This window comes from Ammospiza nelsoni, chromosome 7 (assembly GCF_027579445.1).
Source record: "Ammospiza nelsoni isolate bAmmNel1 chromosome 7, bAmmNel1.pri, whole genome shotgun sequence".
NCBI classification, from domain to species: Eukaryota; Metazoa; Chordata; class Aves; order Passeriformes; family Passerellidae; genus Ammospiza; species Ammospiza nelsoni.
Window position 1 is genome coordinate 34,461,242 of NC_080639.1, and position 22,792 is coordinate 34,484,033.

A 22,792-nucleotide genomic window follows, 5' to 3' on the forward strand; every position below is an offset into this window, starting at 1 on the left:
GGCAACACAATTCAATACTCATATTTTAAATAAGGGGCTGTGCTTGTTTTAAAGATAACTGGGGTGGTGGATCAAACTAGATTTCTCTTCCCTCTTTTCCAGCTAGAAGGATCTCTAAATGTCTGGACACTGCTGATCCTGGCTGACCTGGGGATGAGGGCAGCCTTGCACACCATTCCTCTGAGCTGCTCTTTCTGCTTGCAGCACTCAGGCTGTGCCTGGCCGTGACAAAACACTGTGGGCCTGGTGTTTGTGGTACTTTCACTTTAAAACCCAGTGCTGGAAGGGGAAGAGAGGGGTTATTCCCTCGGGGCAGATCAATCTCCCTGTGTGGCATTGCCTTCAAGCTGCTGGGTGCTTTGGTTTGTGTTGTTTTCCCCCCCGGTGCTTTGGCTAATCCAAATCTTCCCCGATTGAAGTCAGAAACGCCTCGGTTAAATATATCTGACAGGAGAAGTGGATTGGAATTAAGCAGCTCTAAGTACTATTTAATAAATAGGCTTCCTTATCATCTTCAATATGGCAACTTGAAATGGTTTTTAATCCTTTAGTTTACCTGCTCAGAAATCTGTGTTAAATATTCTGTGCTCCCAGGTTGGCAGTGCTCAGCATCACCTGCTTCAGACACACTCTGCCACCTCCTCTTCTTTGAGGGAGCACTGCTGGCTTAGGAGGGACTGACAGCTCCTCTCAGAGCACTTTCCTGCTAAGTCTTCTCCTGTCCAAGTTAAATGAACTTGATGTGTTTTGAAAACCTGGACTGATTTTTCTTTTTCTTTGTCATTCTCTAGAACAGCTCGGTGTGAGTTGCATTTCATCGGGGGCTTCTGAGATGTGGGCAGGAGTGTGAGTGCTCTCCACCCATCTAAAACCTCATAACTGGGATGTTTATCTGGTGCCTGTTTAGGTGTTTATCAGTTTAATAATGAAATAATTTGATTTGAAAGGAACCTTCAAGACTCTCTTGTTCCACACCTTCCCTAGACCAGGTTGCTCCAGGCAGGATCTCCAGCCCAAAAGATGCCAAATCTTGTTTTCTGGGAAGCAACAGTGACTAGAAGTTCAAAGCAAACACTTGATAGCTTTAGGTGGGTGTGAGGTTTTGGTCATTTTAAGCTTCAGGGCTAATTCAAATAACCTCCGAGTCTCATGTTTCACTATTCTCTTTCCTGCCAATTTGGAACCAATTATAATGTATCACCTTTCAGGAAGATCACCAGCTTATTTGGAGCTGTTAAGATAAGGTAGCCGAGGTTTAATTGGCTTGTAATGATGAAAGAGCCACGAACTGTCTGGGAATGAGGAAGAGAACAAGGAAATGGGATTTGAGTCTGAGGGGGCAAATGAAGGGCTGCCAAGGGCAAGGGAGCAGGGTGAGGGCTGGATGCTGGTGTGGGACCAGGCTGCCAAAAAAGCTGCCTTGGTTTCCAAGGATGGTTTGCATGAGAGGCAGGGCAGCCCTGGGTGCCTGGAAGGGGTTCCTGGGGCAGCTCTTCCAGGGGCTCCTTTGTTGTGGCTGAGCTCGACTCCGCTGATGCCTTGTGATGGCTGAGCTCAGAGACTGGACAGAGCTAAAGAATAAAGTAGGGGTTTATTAGGAGGTTTCAATAGATCCACCTTGGGCAGCACAAGAGCCCAGCCAGGGCTGCACCCAAGATGAACCAAAATGGTCACAAAATGCACGACTGGGCACAGGGTCTCACACTTTGATCAGTTCAGCTCCATTTGCATACTGGAGTTAATTGTCCAATTCCAGCTTTAGCCCATGAAGTCCCATCCTGATTGTTTTTCTCTCTCCAGCCCACAGTGTTTGTGCTCTTGGTGCTGAGATTTGGATCATTTTTCCTTGGTGCCCAGCTGGAGAAGGAATTGTTTTGTCTCCCTGCTCTGTGAAGGGAGCTCACCGTCCCCTAATATGAAGCTCAGAAGTTCACACTAAAGCAGCACAGAATCTGAAAAATACAAAAGCTAAAACCTGAGGCATCAGTGCCATCAGGCCGTGTCCTGTGGTGCTCCTGCCCTGCTCCCATGGCCCAGCTCTGGGTGGGAGCTCCACTCTGCCCTCCTGACAAGCCAGAAGAGCCCCCATGTGCCAGCTCAGCTTCCCACATCACTCCTTTGCTGGTAGCTGGGAAAGCTGTTTGAGCTTCTGGCTTGCACAGGGGGATGCTCATCACCCTGAGCCCTCAGTGCAGCTCAGCTCCCCCTGTCTGGGTGAGGAGTCCCAGCACATTCCCAGTGGGAAGCGAGCCAGGAGGATCTCTGGCTCCAGCTTTAAGTGTTCCATGTGGGCTCCAACCCATGCCCTTGGTGTGACCAGCACCTGCTCTGGCAGCTGAGCTGATCTCAGTGCATTTGCCATAAGATGAAGAAAACACATTAAAAAGTCCTGCATTTGCCATAAAATGAAGAAAATACATTAAAAACTCCCTGAAGCACTGGAGTTTTTTTCCCCTTCTGTTCAGGCTTGAGGACAAAAGCAGAGAGCAGTTCAAGAGACTGACCTGGTTGCTGTTCAATTCCTGTTGAATAGGAAGGTGCTGATATTTCTTTTGGAGCCTATTTTAGAGTCTCACCACTGTTTATGCAGGTAGGATTTTTTTCTTCTCCAGCTAAACTGTCTTCCCATGACTGTGATTGCTTTTTAATTGGGCTGCAGCTGGTGCTGGATTTGTGCTGAGCTGGAGACTGAATTACATCTTTGGAAATAGCAATTTTTTTGGTGATTTTTTTCTTTTTTCCTTTCAAAATTCAGTCAGGATGGCTGGAGTCCTTGCTTGAGGGCACCAAGAGCTCTGCCCTTGCTTCTGGCTGACAACCCCCAGTATTTGGGGCTGCAGAGCTGTGCCATGGAGTTGGTGGCAGCAGCCTTGGCCGTGTCCTGTGGACTCTGTTCAGTTCCCATCACTCCTGGCTGCAGATCTGAGCAGGTTTTTCAGCTCAACAACCCCCAAGGGAGGCATGGTTTGAGGCATGGTTTGACACCAAGCAGGGTATTTCATAATTCAGCTCCTCTTCTGTAAACCCACTTGATTTGTAAGCTCCAAAACAAAGGATGCTGCTCCTGATGGACGTGCAGGAGGTGCTCACGAGGGAGAGGTGGGAATGGCAAAGTCTGGTTTTTCAAACTAGACACCCTCCAGCTAAAAATCCACTTGATTGATGCGTGTTTCATTGAGCTACTTAGTGTAGAGCAGCTTGTTATTGTCTTTTCAACTGTGCAAATTTGAATAGAGACGGTGCTAATGACGAATCATTATTATACTATAAATAAAACATTATCCAGATTATGCTGGTCAACAGAGCATAAAACAAATAGCAAATTCTAATGTCCTTGAATTACAATTTAAAAAGAAAAGCAGCACAGGATGCTGATCTGCATGGAAGCTTGGTTGCTGTGAGAGTTTTTCCAGTTGCATCAGGATCATCCAGGGGTTTGCTCATTTGCAGATTCACCCTAAAAAGCAAATGTGTAACCTCAGAAACCTGAAGGTCCAGAGGACAAAATTCTTCAGGGTGAAGAGAAGAAAAAACCCTCAAGTTGTTACTTCCTTCCTTAAGTTGGAATGATTATAAAAACATGGATGTGCATGGTTCCTGCAGCTCTGCACAGAGTGCTGGCCAAAGAAAAAGCTGAGGCTTTTTATGTTTGTATGAATGAGCTTTTTTTGGAAATTTTTAATGTTCTCCCCATTGGGTGGGGAGAACAATAGGAAAGGCATTTAGCAAGAAGTTTATATATTTAATATGAACTCCCCAGGAATGTGGTCACAGCCCCAAACCTGCCGGAGTTCAGGAAGTGCTTCAGGCACAAGAGGGGATTTTTGGGGTCCTGTGCAGGGCCAGGAGCTGGACTCAATGATCCCTGTGGGACCCTTCCACCTCAGCATATTCCATGATTCTGTGACATTTTCACTGATATAAATGTGTGCAAAACTGTCCTGTGGAGATTGAGATTAAATAAAGGCTGTATATTAAAAACTTCTAGATCAAGTTGCTGCAGTCATGTGTTAATGTGTCATTGCCCACTCAGGACACTTTTTAAATCTGGTATTTAATCATTCAAGTTTCAAAATCCTTTGAATAAGATCCATAATAGCAACATTTTGAAACTTGTCTGAAACACTCACCTGCTACACAGGAAAATGTTTTTAAAAACTCTTGCCTGTTCTGTGTGAAATGAAATCACATTTATTTCTGTTTACATGGGCAGCATGACATCTGACCTAATCAAGCCTGTCATCATTGCACTGTATTTTGCTTACCCTGCTGGGTGTAAATCATTTCTTCTTCTTAAGCAGATTTTGACTGCAGTAAGAATGAAACTGCCTTTTTTTTTTTTTTTTTTTTTTGCTGTGATGTTTTCAAAATTAACCTGAAAGGAAAACCAACCACTGCTTTTAGGCTGATTCATAGATTATTGTGGTTGGAGAAGAGTGGTGGGGGCTTGTTGGGCGTGATGGGTTTGGTACCACAGCTCCCTCCCTCTTCTCCAGGCTGCTTCCCTGTGCCAGGGCTGCCTGGAGGAGACTGGGGTGAGTTTTTCTCCCATGGTTTCTCTTCCTGAGCCTGGAAACCTCAGCCTGGGAAGTGCCACAGCCAGGGAGGAGGAGAATCCAGCTCCCCTTCTGATGAGGAACTGAGCAAGGGCTGAATCAGCAGTGAGCTGCCTTCTCTCCCAGCACGTTCCTGCTTGGGAATGTTGTCCAATTTAAACTTTCCTCTTCATTTTAATGTAGCTGGTGCAATTATTGAACAGTTAAGGGTTGTCTTAGTCAAAACATGTGCTTCATTTCTCAAATCTCATGGAATGCTGCTGAACTACTCTGCCTGGGCTTGTGCACAGTTCACTATAGCACACATTTAAATATCTCCCAGAAAAACAAAATCTATCTGGGCAGAAATGTGCAGTGAGATATTGCTGTTGCTTAGTTTTACTCTGTCTCTTCATACATGCAACATTTAAAACCAAACATCAAACGGGCCACAAGCAAGTGCCAGATTTAATAAACTCTCTTTATTTACATACAAATACATGTACACATATGTTCTGTATATGTACACATATTTAAGTGTATATACATACATGGTTTCCACATACTCTACAATAAATAGCATGTAGGGTTTTCTTTTAATTGCCTACAGTGCTGAGTAAAAATACATGGCAATAAAATCATGGCTTACAGCTAAGTTACAAAAGCACCAAGCACTGAACTCGTAGCAATAAATCCAAGCTCATGTACAGCTGGGGTGAGGACACGCTATACAGAATACAAAGAGACCAACTTGTAGGAATTGACAGGATTAGGCAAACTAAAAAACATCATTATAGACCAGGAGAGACTCTGTATGAAATAAGATGAAGAAAAACATTTAGATTATTGATCAAACTAAACCACACATTTAAATTTGTCACCTAAAGAGAAAAACAAATCACCCAGTTACTCGTATATTTTTAACAGAGTAATTTTTTTGTGTGAGTCTTTACCAAGGAAATCAGAATTAATCTCATGAGTGAGTCCTTCTGAGCTGCCACAGTCACTTGTGTGTGTGCACATCACCAAACAGTATTTCAATAGTGCTTTATTTAAGCTGTGTGTAACTCCTTGAACCCTGTGTGTGAGCCTGACTGAGGCAATCAGCACTTCCCCAGCCAGCTCCTTGCACAGGACCTGTGACATGGAGCTGTCACCAAGGAGCAGCAGAGCAAACTGGCAGCAGCAGCAGAGCAATACCCAGAGCAAGCACAGGGGTGATGCTGGAGCTGCATGGCCAGAGCCAACCATGGACCACAGCTGGGGGAGCACAGCCACAGCTGGACCCTCCCTTGCTGCAGCTGCAGTGCAGGGAGCTGCTGCTGCTCTAGGGGAAAGCCTGGCTGAGTATTTATATTAAAATTTCAAACCTGCTTTATGAGGTGAAGGTGCATAGATTTTTGTTCTCTTTGTCATGGCTGATACTTTGACTTAGTAAGTGCAGTGCAGTGCTAAGAGAACAACTGGTGCCAAGAAGGAGAAAGCTGCTGGTTCAGGTATCATCCTTGTGCTGTGATGTGTTTTCCTTGCTGCACTTCAATGCTCAAGGGCTGGATAGCAAAATAATTGTTTCCTTTTCCAGGAAGCCAGCCCCTGCTACAGTTCAGCGAATCACAGAATGGTTTGGGTTGGAATGAATCTTAAGGATCATCCAGTTCCAACCCCCTGCCATGGGTAGGGGCACCTTCCACTAGACCAGGTTGACTTAAACAGAGATTATCTTTCCTCTAGGTATTTATAGATTCTCTGTTGCTGCAAAATTAATACTGGGGTGTGTGTGCTTGTGTGAATGTGTGAGAGGAATCAAACCCAGTAGTGGGCATGGGAGGAAGGGATGTATACCACATGTGCACACCTGTGGGGTCTAATAAACTGAAGCTCATTGAGGTCTAATTACATCATTGCATATCCATGGGTAGGGAGTCTGAAGGAAGAACTACTCACTCTTCACTTCAATGAACACCTACAGCTACTACAACTCAGAAAAATGCAGATTTCTCTCCTTTTTTATCAAAGAATTAGCACTTCCTCTTAGTATTTGGACTGGACTACTTGAGCTCTCTGTGTAACATTCTTTATGAAAGCAGTGGGAGAGCTGTTTATTTGAAGTTTGGGTACGAGCAGCTTTGAGGCTGCTCCATCACTTGTTCATTCTATTGTCACCTAAAGTTCCCAATGAGAAACAGGATCTGCTAAGCGCTGTCCAATTCAAGTAAAACACAGCGTCTCTGCTGTGGAGTTGCTCAAAAAAAGTGATTTTTAAGATCAATGTTCATTCCAGACATAATTTAGTTTGATTCTTGCCACGTGCCTGCCTGGCAGTTCCCTTACGGATGATGAGAGAGCTGAAACGCGACGGCCTCAAAGGAAAACGATTGTTACATAAACAGCTGGATTAGTTACGATACAGCACGAACACAGCTACGGTTTTTAGAGACTTTTGAACCTGATAGGAAACCACATTCCTCCCCAGAAGGTCGATGGGAATGCTCGTTTCTGTGGGATTGGGATCCCCAGGCCGGCTCAGCCGGAGGACAGGTAGGGCGTCTCGCTGTGGTAGTTGTAGTCGGGACAGACCTTCTGCACCAGTTTGTAATCTACGCTGTAGAACGCGATGTAAATGCAGATGACTTTGAAGGGTTTGGAACACAACCAGGAGACATGGCTTTGGGTCTGCTCTTGGTAGCAGATCTTGGAAGGGTCAAAGTTGCACAGGGCAGTTTTTTTGGCGCGGTCTGTTTTCTCGTACTCGATGCGGCAGTTGAAGGACTTGGACTCCTTGGTCTCCAGCGTGGACTGTGGAGATGGCTCAAACTCCACCACCTTGGAGGGCGGCACCAGGCTGACAGAAACATTCCCCAGGCCCGTGGAGTTGTGTCGGAAATAAACGCTGAAGGTTCCGTTGCCGTGATCGACGATTTTCCCCGTGATCAGCAGGTTCAGCTTTACAGTTTTGATGTTGGAGTGGAAGTCACCCCACCCAAACATTTTCTTGAATTTCCCAGTTTTCACTATAGGTCTGCGCTTAGTTCGTGCCAGAGATTCCTGAACCTCCGTGATGTTGGACAACCAATCCCAAAAGTTTTCTATGCTGTCCGAGTAGGACACCTGGCCGTGTTTCAGCACTGGGGATGGTTTGACAAAGAGCCGTAGGGGGTTGATGATCCTGGAGTGGACCACGTTGTCAACCAGTGTCTCTGCAGCATCCTTGTCCTCCCAGTCCAGCACCTCCGCGGCCTGCACCACCCGGCCGGTGTCACAGAACACCTGCTCCAAACAGAAACAGAGAGCAGGGTCAAGGGGGGGATGAAACAGCCAAGACACAGAAGGAGACATTGATATTTGGTTTTATACCCATAGGGTCTGAATCGGTCACCTGGACCACTGTAATGAGGAATTTCCACTGCTCTATGAGAGTTCAAGGATTTAACTTAGAACAGCTTATGGAAGATGCAAAAATCTCAATAGGAAACATCCATGGGGACTCTTGTCCAACCTTTGGACAGGATGATGGCTGTGATGTGCAAGAGCAGGCAGGTGCCCCATGCTCACAGATTTGTTAGATGAATACCTGACTGGGGAAAGTGAAAATCCTGAAGACCTCTCTGCTAAAAGATGGAGTGAAATAGAACAGCACAAATTTCCACTCCCTTCCTTTTTCTCCCCACAACCTTCCAACAGGTTTAGGCTTAAAATCCTGTTCTGTTGGTGCAAGTGTCTCCTAAACCATTTATTGTACGTTTATCTTTTCTGGTGCTGCTTTTTCCATTTGATCCAAACCTAGTTTGCACGTTTGTGCCCCTAATTTGACACAGTGGCCCTGTTTTGGTGTGCTGGTTTCAGCTGCACAGCAGCCCGTGCTTACCAAGGCCCAGCTTTCCAGCAGTGCTGAGCACTCCCAACCACACAGCACAGCTCAGTTTTAAGATCCATGACTTTTAAGGCCAAGCTGAGTCTGCAATCAGAAAGCAAAACTTCCTTCTGGTAGTGACAGAATGGCCTTAATGTTTCAGAGTCAAACACACAGGTCTCAGTAAAATTTCCAACTCAGTGCAGACACACATATCCCAGGTGTTTCCCTGCTCTCTTTGGCAGACAAGCCCTGTTGGAAATGCAGAACTCCAGTGTATGATCCAAAGGTCAGAAGGAAGATCTGTGTTTCAACAGGATAGAAATGATCATCTGACTTTTTAGGTCCTTTAAATCTTGAGTAAATCTTTGGAGAAGCTTTTTGTAGAATGCCTTTGGAGAAGGTGTTTTTAGGGTCTGTTCTGTTTAGAACTGCCTTCCACAGTCCTCCTAATGTACAAAAGAAAAACTTTTTCAGCTGCATCTATTTCTACAAAATGTGTGAACAGAACAAAGAGATGTTTAAAATGGGAAGAAGAAAGGACACTGTTGTCCTGCCTGTGTCCCCAGTGACAAACTGCTGCTGGCCAAATGCTGCTCTTGCTCCATCACTGATCCCACAGTGCCAGGATCCAGGTGGATCCCAGTCTAACTAATGCAGGAATGGGGTTTTCACTCTCCAGCAGCAACATTACAGGGTGGAAGTTTGCCTAAAGCAGCCAAAATACAGAATGCAGATGTGGAATGTGTGGGATGGAATTTTGTGCTTCGTGTCTCACGAGGGAAACCTCAGTGTTGGGCTTGCTTTTCCCTCTGCTCCTGATCCCAAAGGGTCTCCTGCACCTCTGGTTCCTCACAGGGCTCTGTTTGTACAATATCCAGCTGTTATTTCTATAAATTGCAATTTTTCATTTCATCATCTGCCAAAGATTAGAAACTCCAAAGCCCTTAATCTTCAGTGGGGCCTGTTCTGCAGCAATAGGCTCCAAACCAGAGCCCAAACCCACCACCACATGTCCTTCCTGATCACCCCTAATGCAGTGATTATGAAATGTGGAACAGCAGCAACATTCACAGCTTGAATGTTGAAAGGTGACCATCATTATTGCTAAATCATAAAATCACAGAATGGTCTGGGCTGGAAGGGATCTTAAAGATCATTCATTTCCAAACCCTACCTTCCAGCCTGCCTTGAACAATTTCAGGAACCTGTTGCAGTGCCTCATCGCCCTCACAGTAAAAAATTTCTTCCTAATAACTAATCTAAAGCTCCTTCAGCTTAAGGCCATTCCGCTTGTCCTATCACTTATTTTTCACTAGAAATAAATCCACGGCTGGGTGGAAATGCAGTGGGCCAGGTGTGTCTCTGCAAAAATACCTTATTTCCTTCTTCAGATTAAAAGTGGGGGAAGAAAAGACAACAGTGATCACTCTCAGCCCTAGACCTTGTATGTCAACTTTCTGCCTCTATCATATATTTTTTTTTATGGCTGAGCTAGGAACCCGAGGAAATAGGAGATTCTAATGGAAACAGTGACAGATGCTGATCTGTACCAGCCCAAATAGCACTGTCATAATGATGCTGGGGGAAACATCACTTGTGCTGTGATGGAAAGTTCCTGGTGAAGCTCTGTCATGTTTATGAGAGGCTCTTCAGCCACTGCTAAGCCTGTCAGCAGCCCAGGATCAGCCGTGTGATGCTGAGATCGCTGGCCATCCCCTCTGGCAGGGAAATCACTCCCCTGCTGCAGAGAATGACTCTGCTCACACCAAGCAAGAAGTGCTGCACACATTCACCCATCCCCAACTTGACCTGGGGCCTTGAGAAGCACAAAAAAGAGACTTTTCTGCTGCTTTTTTAGATTACAGCTGGGCCCAGGGGTGCTGGAACACCAGAAACTTTCCTCATTTGCACAGCTAAATGAAATGCAATTTAAAATGCTAATGACCACTCAAACCATGGGCACCTACAGCTGGTATTGCTGTTAGCAACTGAGTCAGAGGGAAAAGGGCTTGGATATTTTAAGGTGAAATTTATGGAAAGGAAGCTGTTTGGTTCACAGGAGATTCTGGCTTTGCTGGTGCCTGCACCCAGCTCTGAGTGTCCTCTGGCAAGGGCACAGGAACACCCTCAAACATCCTTCAGGGCTCCTTGTCTTCTGCAGTGCTTATTGAAATCCTGCAATGGCTCTTTGGCTTCTCTCCCCTGGCCTTTTATGAGGAGATGCAGAGGACATTGAGCCGTGAGCTCGGTGTATTTCTCTTCTGGGGGCTCTCACACCAGATGAGATGGCAGAGTGCTGCTTTCCCAGGGGTGCCTTGCTGAAGGCTCTGATAGGAAAGGAAGAAATATGTGGGTATAGGGCTGGGGATGGCTGACGGGTGGGAAACATTAACACATGCTGAAGCCAGGCAGGTTTGCCACATCAATAGCGTATCAGGACACAAGTATTTCAAGACCATGATGGTGAAATCACAATATTGCACCTTGCTAGACTACTGCTACTTTTATTTATGTAGTTGTTACACCAAATGAGGTTTACTCATGGGGTAACGAAACACACCCCTGAAGCTGCAGTGACCTGGTCTATTCCATGTGGTAACAGAACAGCTTTCACAACACAGGAGTGTGAAATCATTGATAAATTGAAATACAAGGATGTAATACCCCTGTTTAAGGCCCAGACAGCAATGCCTAGTGTCTGCAGAAAGCTGTACCTTACATAAAGCTGGAGCTTACTCAAACTTACTTTGATTATTTTTTTCCTCCTCTTTTTTGAAGTATTTTGCAAGGCTGTGGGATTCTCCAGTCTTGCACAGCCTTAATTCTTGACTCTGCTCCATCCTAGTGCTGTCTTGTTCCACTAATTTCATTACAGGGGCGAGATTCAGGAGCTGACAGAATTCCTGTTTGCTCAGAGGGCTGCAGGGAAGCCCTCATGGCTCAGGGGGGTAAATTGGTTGTGTTTTGCAAATATTCAGTTAAAAAAGGAGCTTAACAAAGAACTGCCTGGTTGTGCTCAGTGCCTGCCTCAGCAGCAGGCAGGAACGAGGGGACACTGCTCAGAGATGTGAATGGTGTTTGTGCTTTTGTAATGTAAAACCTTTGTGGAGTGCAGATTTTTTTCCTGTTTTGAATAAAGCTTTTGCAGAATAAGAGAACCCAACTCTAACACTTGTTTTTTCCCAAGGCCCTTCCCTCACTGGCTGCATTTTGCTGTTAGTGAGGAAGGGCCCATGGCTTTGTTCAGCTGTTTATTCACATTGGTTAGCAATTTCCGGGCAATAAAAAAATCTGTATTAAAAGAATGCAGCACATGCTGGAAAAAACTACTTCCTCAGCATCTTTCCATTTCACTATAATGCATCACTATAGTGAAAAATATTGCTGGTAGGGTATTTGAAAAATACCAGCTTAGGGAAGTTAGTGTATCCATTTAAACAGATGGCTATTGCTGGAGTTCTCCTCTGCTGCATCAGTGTTTTCCCATTCCCTCCAAACCATCCATTTCCAAACAGAAATCACCTAATCTTTTTCCTGATTACAGAGGCTGTAAAATGGCACCCAGTTACCCTAAAATTCCCATTTGCCTGGAGATATTTTCCAGTAAGAAACACAACCTTGGCCCCCTGCACAGCGCGTCTCGCTGTTTTCTTTCACTGCATAAACGACAAGAACAGCTCAAATCAGTGCAGTGTGGTTTATATTTATGGAGTTTTAACTTCAAACCTTTGGTTCTTCCTCTAAAAGATGGTGACTGCTCTTCACACTCTCCCCCTTCCATGCACGATCCTGATCAGAGCAGCACAGGGTTAAATGACATTCCCTGTGAGCTATTTTTGAGAAATGAGCTGACACTGATGAAACACTGGTATCAGTAAATGCTCTGTTTTCTCCATTTGCCCAAATTTGGGTTCATCTGGAACTCACTCCAGTGCCTTTCTCTGTGGGCAAGGCACTAAATAAAAGCAGGTGTCCCCATGCAAGAGTTAATAGTTGTGGTGCTTTGGGAATTTTATTCAGGTTATTCATCAATCACCAGCAATCATTCCTTTAGCTTCACCCCTGCCAGGAATCATTTAAAAACTCTCAGCAATTAGCTGGAATGAATTGGTTCTGTTGGAATAAACAGCTCTGAAGCACCATTCTGCTGCTCACTGGGAGCTTTGTATCCCACTGCTGGAGAGGAGGGGGTACCACCACTGCTCTAGGTCCCAGTTTCACCAGTGAAAAACTCATACTGGGGGAGAATTCCATTGTCTCCCCGCTCTCTGCTGCTCCCATGCCCAAGTGTCCCATGGGTTTGCACTTGTGTCCCCTCTGCAGCAGCACAGGACACCTCTCTGGGTTCCCTCTGCTGATTTTGGATCCTCACAGCCATGAGATAACGTGGCCCCATCGAGTGGCTGCACAAAAGCCCCAGTTTGAAGGGGGGTGTGTGGCAGGGAAGAGAAATAACTCTGCTTTATCGGTTTGAAAATTCAGTGATTTCAACACATTTATCAAATTTTAAATAATTTATGTCTTGACAGGGCTTATCAATTTTGCAAAGCACACACATTAACCAGATACAATGATCTCATATTAGCTTTTTCAGCATCTTACACTGGAGCCCAGAAATATTAATAAAAACTCAGCCCGTCATCAATTAAATGGAAAAAACCATAAAATTGTGTTCCATTATAGTCTTTTAGTCCTTTTTTCCCCCCAAGAAAATGATGATGGGCTCCAATAATTCATCACAACAAGCTGAGCTTGAACTTTACTGATTATAATTTTTTTTTTTTTAAAGACAGAGGCTGTGGAGGGTTTTATGGCTGCAGATGTGATTGCTGTCAGGAATGCTGTGAGGGGTTTGGGAGCTAGGCAACATCTTTCAGCAGGACTGTGTGAGAGTGCCATGCTTGTTGCATCCAGCACAGCCTCATTTTTCAGGATGCAGGGGAGCTGCTCTGCAATGAAGCAAAAAGGCAGAGTTGGAACAATCTGGTCTGGTGGGAGGTGCCCCTGCCCACCATGGCATGGGGCTGGAATAAGATGAGCTTTAAGATCCCTTCCAACCCAAACCCTTCTGTGGTTCTCTAATCCACCAAGCTGATGATGGGGTGGTGGGATGTGAATATCAAGAAGAGAGGTTGAACCTTGTAGATGAGTGTGCCCTCACTCCTCAGGCACCCAAAATGCCTTTCCAGGTTGTACAGCCTCGTCCTTGCTAAACTGTAAGTAAATAAACACTAGCAGGTTCTTGTGCTTGGTTTTCTCTCTTCTGGGGCAATGATCTGCTCTTCAAAACACTCTGGTGCAAAGATGAAATTAAGTCACAAATTCAGAGTTCACTTGCTTGATTTCTGTTTCATTTTGAATCAGCTGACACAGAGGGACTGTGCGGTTCAGTGTGCCAAATCCAGCAAGGGTATCCATCATGGGGGGAAACTGCACAGCTGGGAGTCAGGGGGACTGATCCCCAGTTGGACAGTGGCAGAGTACTCAGACTTCTCAAAACCCCCCAGACAAGTCAGGGAGGTTACAATTAAGAAATCTTTAAATGCTATTGCAACCTTCTTTCACTCAGGGAAGGTAGCCAGAAATCCGCTGTTCAATAACTAACAGAATTGGATTATTTTAGCAATTTTACCCAGCTTTGTGTAGTTAAAAACACAATGAGAAGATGCTTCAGCAGAAAAGAAAGCCTTCATGATTGAACCTTGCAGCCCATTAGATTTTTCTGCTTGTAAACAGAATCATTGAATCATTGAGGCTGGAAAAGCCCTCTGAGACCACAGAGTACAACCAGTGACCAAGCACCATTTCAGTCAGCCCACTCCAGTGTCTAATCACCATTTCTGTGAAGAAAATCCTCCTAATGTCCAACCTAATCTCCCCCTGGCACAGCTCAGACCACGACCTCTCAGCCACTCCTGGTGCTCCAGATTTTTCTCTGAACGTGCTTCAGCCCCTCACTGTCCTTCCCTGAACTGAGGGGCCAGAACTGGACACAGCACTCAAGGTGTGCCCAGTCCCACGTCCTGCTGGCCACGCCATTCCTGACACAATTTCATTACGTATTTTTTAAACAAAATTGAAACTTCAAACTCAGTATCATATTTTACAGGGAAAAAAAACCAACCACTTGAAAATTCTCCAATTTGTGCAAGCAGGCAAAATAGTATTTTACTAAAACAGCACTTCAGTAAAGAAACAAAACTGGGAGGAAGAAGCAGCAGAAGAAAAGAGTGAAAATTAAAAATAAAGCCTGCAAAGATTTCCTATTTCAAAAATGTGCCTTTTTCACAACCCTGACAAGTAGTTTTAGGTTATCTGAAGTGTTCCCTCCAGCTGCAATCGGATAAATTGCTTAGAGCATAGATTGCTTTTAAATTATATCCATGCATTGAATTGATCTACCTTTTTGCTGAGAGAACAGAAAATTTGTTCTGAGAAATGTTTCTTGCCAAAAAATCTGCACCAATTCTCTTCTTGAAGATTTGACTCTTTGGGTTCCCCTCCCCCTGCCTTAAATCTAAATTAGAGATCTCTGAGATAAAAATTAAATCTTATTTGTATGTGTGTTGGGGAAAACTTTTTTTCTTAGATATCACTAAGTAGTTTTAGTTCTTCACTATATATGAGGCATTCTGGAAGGGTGGGGAAGTAACAGAAATGTAAACCTTTCTGTGAAGGATCTGAAAAAGTCTTGTATAAAAATATCAAATTGAGATACAGTAGGTACAGAAAACTTAGATTATTATCATTATATTAGCACCAAATAATCCCCACTGATTCTTAAGTGGCTTTTTCATCACTCTGTGCATATTTTCAATATTCAGGCTGCATTCTCACAATCTATTTTGCACTGAGCTTTGCTGCTACTGTAGACACATGTACACTCTTATGAGACTGAGATGTGCTTTTATGGTGGAGATTAAGTCACTTTTAGGGCCATTTAGAAGACAATCCTATCCACCTGGAAATCCTGTGAGATGTGCCAGGTGTTTTCAATCTACACTGAAGTTGTGCTGCTTGCAGGTGCAGCTTGTGGAGTCATTTAGGTTGGAAAGGGCTGTAAAAAACACCGAGTCCAAGCATTGATCTGGCACTGCCAAGTCCCACAAACCCTGTCCCTAAAACCCACGGCAGCTCGCAGGACCAAAGCCCAGCAAAGGGAACAGGGACACTCAGCCCCTCTGCCAAGCCAGCACCTGCCCACCAGCCCTCTGCTGAACTTCACAGTTAATGATTTCCCCTCCTGCTTATTTCCTTAATGCCTGGGAGATTTCACTCCACGTTTCAGGACCAGTTCATTAAAATCCTAATTTCAAGCAGTAATTATCTGTGTGTGAGCGCTGCTGCCCGTGGAAGCGGCGCTAGCGCTGACACACTCCCAGCTGCGGGAGACTTCCCAAATGCTCCAGCCTTGGAAACTCAGGGCAGGAGACTTCCCAAATGCTCCAGCCCTGGAAACTCAGGGCAGGAGACTTCCCAGATGCTCCAGCAATGGAAACTCAGGGCAGGAGACTTCCCAAATGCTCCAGCAATGGAAACTCAGGGCAGGAGACTTCCCAGATGCTCCAGTCCTGGAAACTCAGGGCAGGAGACTTCCCAAATGCTCCAGCCTTGGAAACTCAGGGCAGGAGACTTCCCAGATGCTCCAGCCCTGTAAACTCAGGGCAGGAGACTTCCCAGCTGCTCCAGCAATGGAAACTCAGGGCAGGAGACTTCCCAAATGCTCCAGCAATGGAAACTCAGGGCAGGAGACTTCCCAAATGCTCCAGTCCTGGAAACTCAGGGCAGGAGACTTCCCAGATGCTCCAGTCCTGGAAACTCAGGGCAGGAGACTTCCCAGATGCTCCAGTCCTGGAAACTCAGGGCAGGAGACTTCCCAGATGCTCCAGTCTGTGGAAACTCAGGGCAGGAGACTTCCCAGCTGCTCCAGCAATGGAAACTCAGGGCAGGAGACTTCCCAGCTGCTCCAGTCTGTGGAAACTCAGGGCAGGAGACTTCCCAGATGCTCCAGCCCTGGAAACTCAGGGCAGGAGCCACCCTGGTGCTCAGCTGGAGCCTGGCTGGCCAAGATGTCAGGGGGGGAAATGTTTTCAGAATCACAGTTCACCACAAAGGCTGCTTTGTGTGGCAGGGAAAGCAGGTGAATGGAAAACTGCTGTATCTGTTAGAAATGAACCTGATTTTACTGAAGGTGTCATGAGGGGTTTTTATGCCTTGCAAAGTTTAAATTAAAAATCAATTATGGAAGAGGCCTTAATCTCCTCTCTGGAGTTGTTTTGTGTTTGGATGTTAACTCTGAGACCCCGATGACCTCTCTCAGTGTGAAATGCAACACAGCAAAGGCCGGTTTTTCTCTCTTCCCACTCATGTGCAATTATTCAATTTTTTACTGCATTATGCAGAGGCGAGTTTTAATAATCAAACCAGATTAAAAGAATGAAAGGATGCTTCTGACGAGTTAGAAACAAAGAGAAGCAGTGCATTTCTAGCAGATTTCAAGCTCTGTATTATTACAAGACGTAAGAGATGATTAACAAAGAAAAATATTACAGTTATCTACTCCCTTTGAGAGCTTAACTAATGAACCTCTACCAGCTGCTCTTGAAAAATCAGTAACACTATCACTATCAATTTCAAGACAAAGCACAGCTGACAGATGTTTGAAGTGATAAATCAGGCTGCACAAGGATTAAAATAACAAGCCCCAAATGGCCTTTAAAAGACAAAGGTGCTGCAGTGAACTATTTTCAGCCACTTTGGATCCTGTCAAAAGTTAGATCACTGATACAATTATCTTACAAAACAGTAATGACCAAAGTAATATGTTATGAAAAATCTAACAATGGTGATACTCGAGCCAGGCTTTTGAAAAGAACAGGTTTGATAGTCATTTGTGCTTTTAATGGCAGAACTGAGAATGCCTTGCTTCCCTGAATACTACTTCTGGGAATGAGTGATGAAAAGTGAGCACTAGGCTGAAGCATTAAATGTAACTGAATTGCATTCTTGTACATTTTAATTAATCTTTTTTTAAAGCAAGAAGTTACATTTTAATAGGCAATGAACACCATTATTTAAATCAAGCATAAGATTTTTTGTGTTGCTTCACTGCAGGCTGCATTTCCTAACAACCTGCCGGTGACGTGATGGAGATAAAGATCCCACTCCTGGAGAACAGCCTGTGTGCTTCCAAACTCCACTGCCTCTAATGAGAGACAACTGCAGCCAGGGGAGAATGAGCAGAAACAAATACCAAATTTCTGGACTTTGCCCCAGCTTTCACAGTTTAGTGCATCTTGTCAGAGCGTGCGCTTCCTTGCTAACTCTCAGCTGAGTTAGGAAGGAAAGGCTCTGTTTAAAGCATTACAAGGTGTTTTTCTGGCACCACTCTTGGCTCAGGCAGGATCACCACAGAGCTCAGTGTGGAAAGCTCCCACTAAGTGCTTTTGGCACTGATATCTCAGGAAAACCCCAAGTACCTGGCAGGCTCCGGCTACAGAACCAGTTAACTGGGGTTATCCAGTGACTCTTGAATTCCTCCTGTGTAGCCATGATATTTTCTGAAAAATCCTTCCCTAAGGATTTTTTCTTCTGAGAAGCTGAGAGGCCTCAGGCACAAAATGTAAACATTGATTATCTGCTGCTGTGGAATGCAAGAGGTGCATCTGTGATTGGTCCATGTGGTTGTTTCTAATTAATGGCCAATCACAGTCTGGCTGTCTGGACTGTCTCAGTCAGGCACAAGCCTTTGTTATCATTCTTTTCCTTTTCTATTCTTAGCTAGCCTTCTGATGAAATCCTTTCTTCTATTCTTTTAGTATAGTTTTAATATAATATATATCATAAAATAACAAATCAGCCTTCTGAAACATGGAGTCAGATCTTCATCTCTTCCCTCGTGCTAAGACCCCTGCGAACACCGTCACATCCCTGAATCCTCCTGCTGTCTGAAGGAAGTGTGTGGATGTATCCAAGAGTCCATCAGCCGTGCAGGGACGGGGGAGATTGACTTTGACTCATAATTCTGTCAGGTTAAAAGCTCTTTTCCAGAGAACACTTTTGTTGTTTTCTTCAGGGAAGGTGTTTCTTCCTGGAAACCCTGCTGCCCACGAGTGCTGTCATTAATGCACCCTGAGCAGCACAGTCAGACCAAGCTCTGGGAGCTGCTCTGTGCATTCGTGGCATCTCCCTAAGAAAAATATTTCTGCTTCAGAGCTTTGTGACAGAAGCACGTGGGAAGTGCAGGAGCAGCTGGATTGAGGCACAGAGGCACAAGCAGTGAGATCAGGGAGCGCAGCAGGGCAAACCACAGGCACAGGCTGCTTTGGAAATGCAGCCTGGGGATGTCAGGGTCACAGACTGGGGAGAAACTCCTCTACTGACATCCTTTCACTAAGGTGGAGGCCCAGGAAAAGCCTGGTGGTGAGCACCACCCCAGGACTGCACCAAAACCTGTCCCTGGCTGGGCAAGCCCCTGTCACTGCCTTTCCCCACGTGCTCCAGACAGCACAGGTTTGGGATGAAGGCCAGACTGAGAGTTGTCCTCCTCCCCACCATGCAGCCAGTGTGGAAGCTGGGGCTGCGCTGGAGCTGCCTGTCCCCATGCCTGCTCACAGCTTCTGCCCTCCCTGCTCAATGTGTGGAAGGGCACAGAAATTTTCTAAATTAAATTAAAATTCTTTTCCCTTTTCAAAGCACTTAGCTTGAGATAGCACGCTGGGGCACTTGGAGGTATTTCATTGCTGCCTACACACATGCATGCATGCTGCTTTCCTAAATGAATTACTCTCTTAAAGAAGAGAAAATCATTGACTGAGGCTGCCTGATTATTAAGTTTTAAGGTGAAACAATATTAGCTTTTGCCTGGCATGAGCCAGCCACGCCTGCAGTCATTGTGTTCTTCATAATGGTGTACTAACAGTGACTTCATGCTGTGAGGTCCTATTGAAACCCAATTTTAATATCTTTTAATTTATTCAGGCATTTTTTATGTCCCCAAGAATAGGAAAATCAGAATTCCTTTTCGGAAAAACCGAAATGACAGGTTTAAGATGATTTGAAAACAACAAAGTTCAAATTTGAAATCCAGTCACCATATAAGTTTTAACAGGGCTTAATTAGAAGTTGCTCAGTCATCTGCCCTGATATAATAAATCCATGACTTGTGTTTAACAAAGGGAGATGAGTTTGACACCTAGATTGCCTGGAAGAATGTCACAACATGTGCCTGGTTTGTTCCCTTGCAGGAATTTACCAAGATAATTAATATCTAAGATTGTTGTAAATGCACTGTAAGAACAGAAAGAGGATCTGAAGACAGAAAGGCTCAGATCAGATGAAAATGTTACATTCTAGCACAATAGGAGTTAATACAAATTTCTGCCATTTGCATGCAAAAATATAATTTCAAACCTATTTGCTCCACATCTGTATCAAACAAGAAGGGAGCACATTCAACACATCTTTACATCTTCCAGTCTTTCTTTTACTGTGAATTACAGTGCACATAACCCCAAGTGTTAATTTGGTCCCATTTCACTATGCATTTGATGTATTCCAATTGGCATATAAAGAATAATATTTCCAGGTTGTGCAAAAGAACTGTACTAGCAGGGTGCTTGCAGTTGGTGAAACAAGCCCTGACAGCAGATAAATCATCCAGGGGAGCTGGGGGCGAGGGGAATGGTGCTCTAGCATGTGGCTTTTAAGGCACACATGTCTGAAACACACACCCCAGAAAATGTACAATCCTAGCAACAGGGCAGGGGGAAGTGTTCTCTTCAGAGGCTCACCAGTGGTGTTTTACAGGAAAGGCTGTATAAAAGCATAACCTGAAAAAAATCTTTCCTGTGTTAGCACAAATAATGCAAATATCAGTGGAGTAGTGGATCCAGCCAGCTGGATCCCAAACCTTGCAAAGCCCTCAAAGGCCTGAAGTCAGTTTAGATAAACCCTCAGTGAGAAATCTCAGCTCTGTTGGCTTGTCTCTCTTCACTTACAGCAGGCTTTTTTCCCCTCCTCAAAGTTCAGATAATCATAGAATCACAGAATGGTTTGGATTGGAAAAGATTTTAAAGATCTTTTTCCAACCCCCAGCCATGGGCAGGGACATCTTCAGCCAGGAAGGTTCCATGGATACTCCTATCCCCATTCCCCCAACAATCCCTTTGACTTTTCCCTGCTCCAGAACTTGGCCATGCAGGGTAACAAAACCAAAGTGTTCCTTAAACACCTCAGTTTACAGATTTCTTTGGTGGTTATTCTTTTTTTCAGCTGACCACAGTCTTGAGCTCCCTGGCAAATAATCAATCAACTTACAAAACAGACTTTGCTAATTTAAGACTTGTCACAGACATCTTTTATAAAAAATCCTTTCCTTAGGACTTTTCCTCCTGAGAAGCTGAGAGGCCTCAGGAACAAAATGCAAACAATGGTTATCTGCTGCTGTGGAATGCAACAGGTGCATCTGGGATTGGCCCATGTTGGATGTTTTTAATTAACAGCCAATCACAGTCAGCTGGCTCAGACTCTCTGTCAGAGACAAAAGCTTTTGTTATCATTCCTTCTTTTTCTGTTCTTAGCTGGCCTTCTGATGAATCCTTTCTTCTATTCTTTTAGTATAGTTTTATGTAATATATGTAATAAAATAATAAATCAGCCTTCTGAAACATGGAGTCAGATCTTCATCTCTTCCCTCATCCTAAGACCCCTGTGGACACTGTCACAAAGACTTACTCTGAAAAATACCAATTTGCAGTAATCAGTTCTCACTACTATTTAAGAAGTTGAATAAACCAGTTCATAAAGACCCAAAATTGCTAATAAGACTTACAGTCACTGCTTATCCACACACTGACTAAACTGGACAAAGTGAGGTGTTTTTCATTAAATTCTGAGTCTGTGTAAGAAACCTAAGCCCTGGTCATGAGTAGGTTTGGGGATGAGTGTTAACAAGTGCCCTGAGTAATTTCGAACCCCAAACATTCAGGGCTTAGGAAGAGCAGGTTTTTAGAACAAGAGATGTGAGATGTGAGCTGATAAAGAGAAGCTACAAGAGCTGGTGATGTGTAAGTGATGCCAGGCTTCAAAAGTCACGCAGTCCTTCTTGTTCCTAATGCATGTTTTCCCAGAGATTGTGAAGATCAAAGAAGGAAACAAATCTAAATGTAACTGCCTAGACCAAAGCTGGTAATAAGTGTATGACAGACATAAAAGCAACTCCGCTGTAAATGTTTTAAACTGTCTCCTGTGGATACAAAAGGTGGTTCTACAGGGACAGGAAGTAATTCCCTGTATTAAAATTTAATGTGTTGCCCTATGTGATCAATTACAAAGCTATAAATATGTATGTGCGTGACTGAATCGGTAATAAAAATGTGATTTTATAAGTCTCTGAGTCTCCATGATCAGGCCAATAAACTTGTTACATCAAATTACATTGCAGCTTCTGGTACCTCCAGGAGTGCCAGTTCTTGTGATGAACCATTTCAGGAAGGGCTTGTCTGCCTTCCTGCCTGCCTGTGATGCTGCAGGGATGAGGATAAATGGAGCACAGCCCTGCGTGCCTGGATCACCCACTGGTACAAACCTAATCCAGACCAGTCACCAGAGTACATGCAAGGTAGTCTGCTACAGATTATGGCTCAGAAATTGGTAAATAAATCTGGTTTCCCCATTCTTCTTAGCTGGCTTTGAGGCTGGGAATCTTCCAGCACCTGTTTGAGGCACAGCAGCTTCTTCTGTGCACAAGCCATGCATGGAGGAGGGCAGGATGGCTGCACCCAGTGAGAAACAAGGATTGCTATCACCCACCTTCAGGGAACAAGGAGCTTGATTGTGTTACTTCACTGAACAGAGTTAGTATTTCCATCTCATGCTCCAGAAAAGAAGGATCTCAGCAGATGTCTGTCCAGCCAGCAAAGTGCAACACCTCATTAGTGCTTATTAGTTTTATTTCTTATAAGATAAGCTCTAGTTCAACTTGCTCAAAATTCTGCAAAAATCCAGAGAGCTGAATACGGATCAAAATGTCCAAAAACTTCTGATGTTCATTGCTGCTGAATACTTGGGAGGAGATATCTTCTCTGGAGTGCCAACAACAGGCTTCAATTGGCTGCTTTTCTCCATCTCCACAGCCACCACATGGGATAAACAGGCTGGAGGGAGAGGAAGGGTCCCAATGCCCCCAGTTTGCTCCTCTCTCTGGTTTGGGATGCTGCTTCCCTGCCTCACAGCCAGGTTATGATGCTCTTACCAGTGTGTGGAAATACTAAAAGGTCAGATCAGGTCTGATGTTCTACATTTAGAGATGTACTTGATTTTCTGTATAGTAATCCAAAGTTAATGCACTACACCTGGGTCATATTTTTGTAAAACAGTCTTACATTTTGCATGACTGTACAAG

General features: G+C 44.5%; 1 protein-coding gene across 1 annotated transcript in view; it reads right to left on the reverse strand.

Annotated features, from left to right (window-relative positions):
• Positions 1-4,995: 4,995 nt before the first annotated feature.
• NXPH2 (neurexophilin 2) overlaps positions 4,996-22,792 on the reverse strand; it is a 35,838-nt gene continuing 18,041 nt past the window's right edge. Inside the window, exon 2 of the mRNA XM_059476473.1 lies at positions 4,996-7,802. Coding sequence (XP_059332456.1) covers positions 7,059-7,802 — 744 coding nt within the window. The 3' untranslated portion in view covers positions 4,996-7,058. The remainder of the gene's footprint in view (positions 7,803-22,792) is intronic.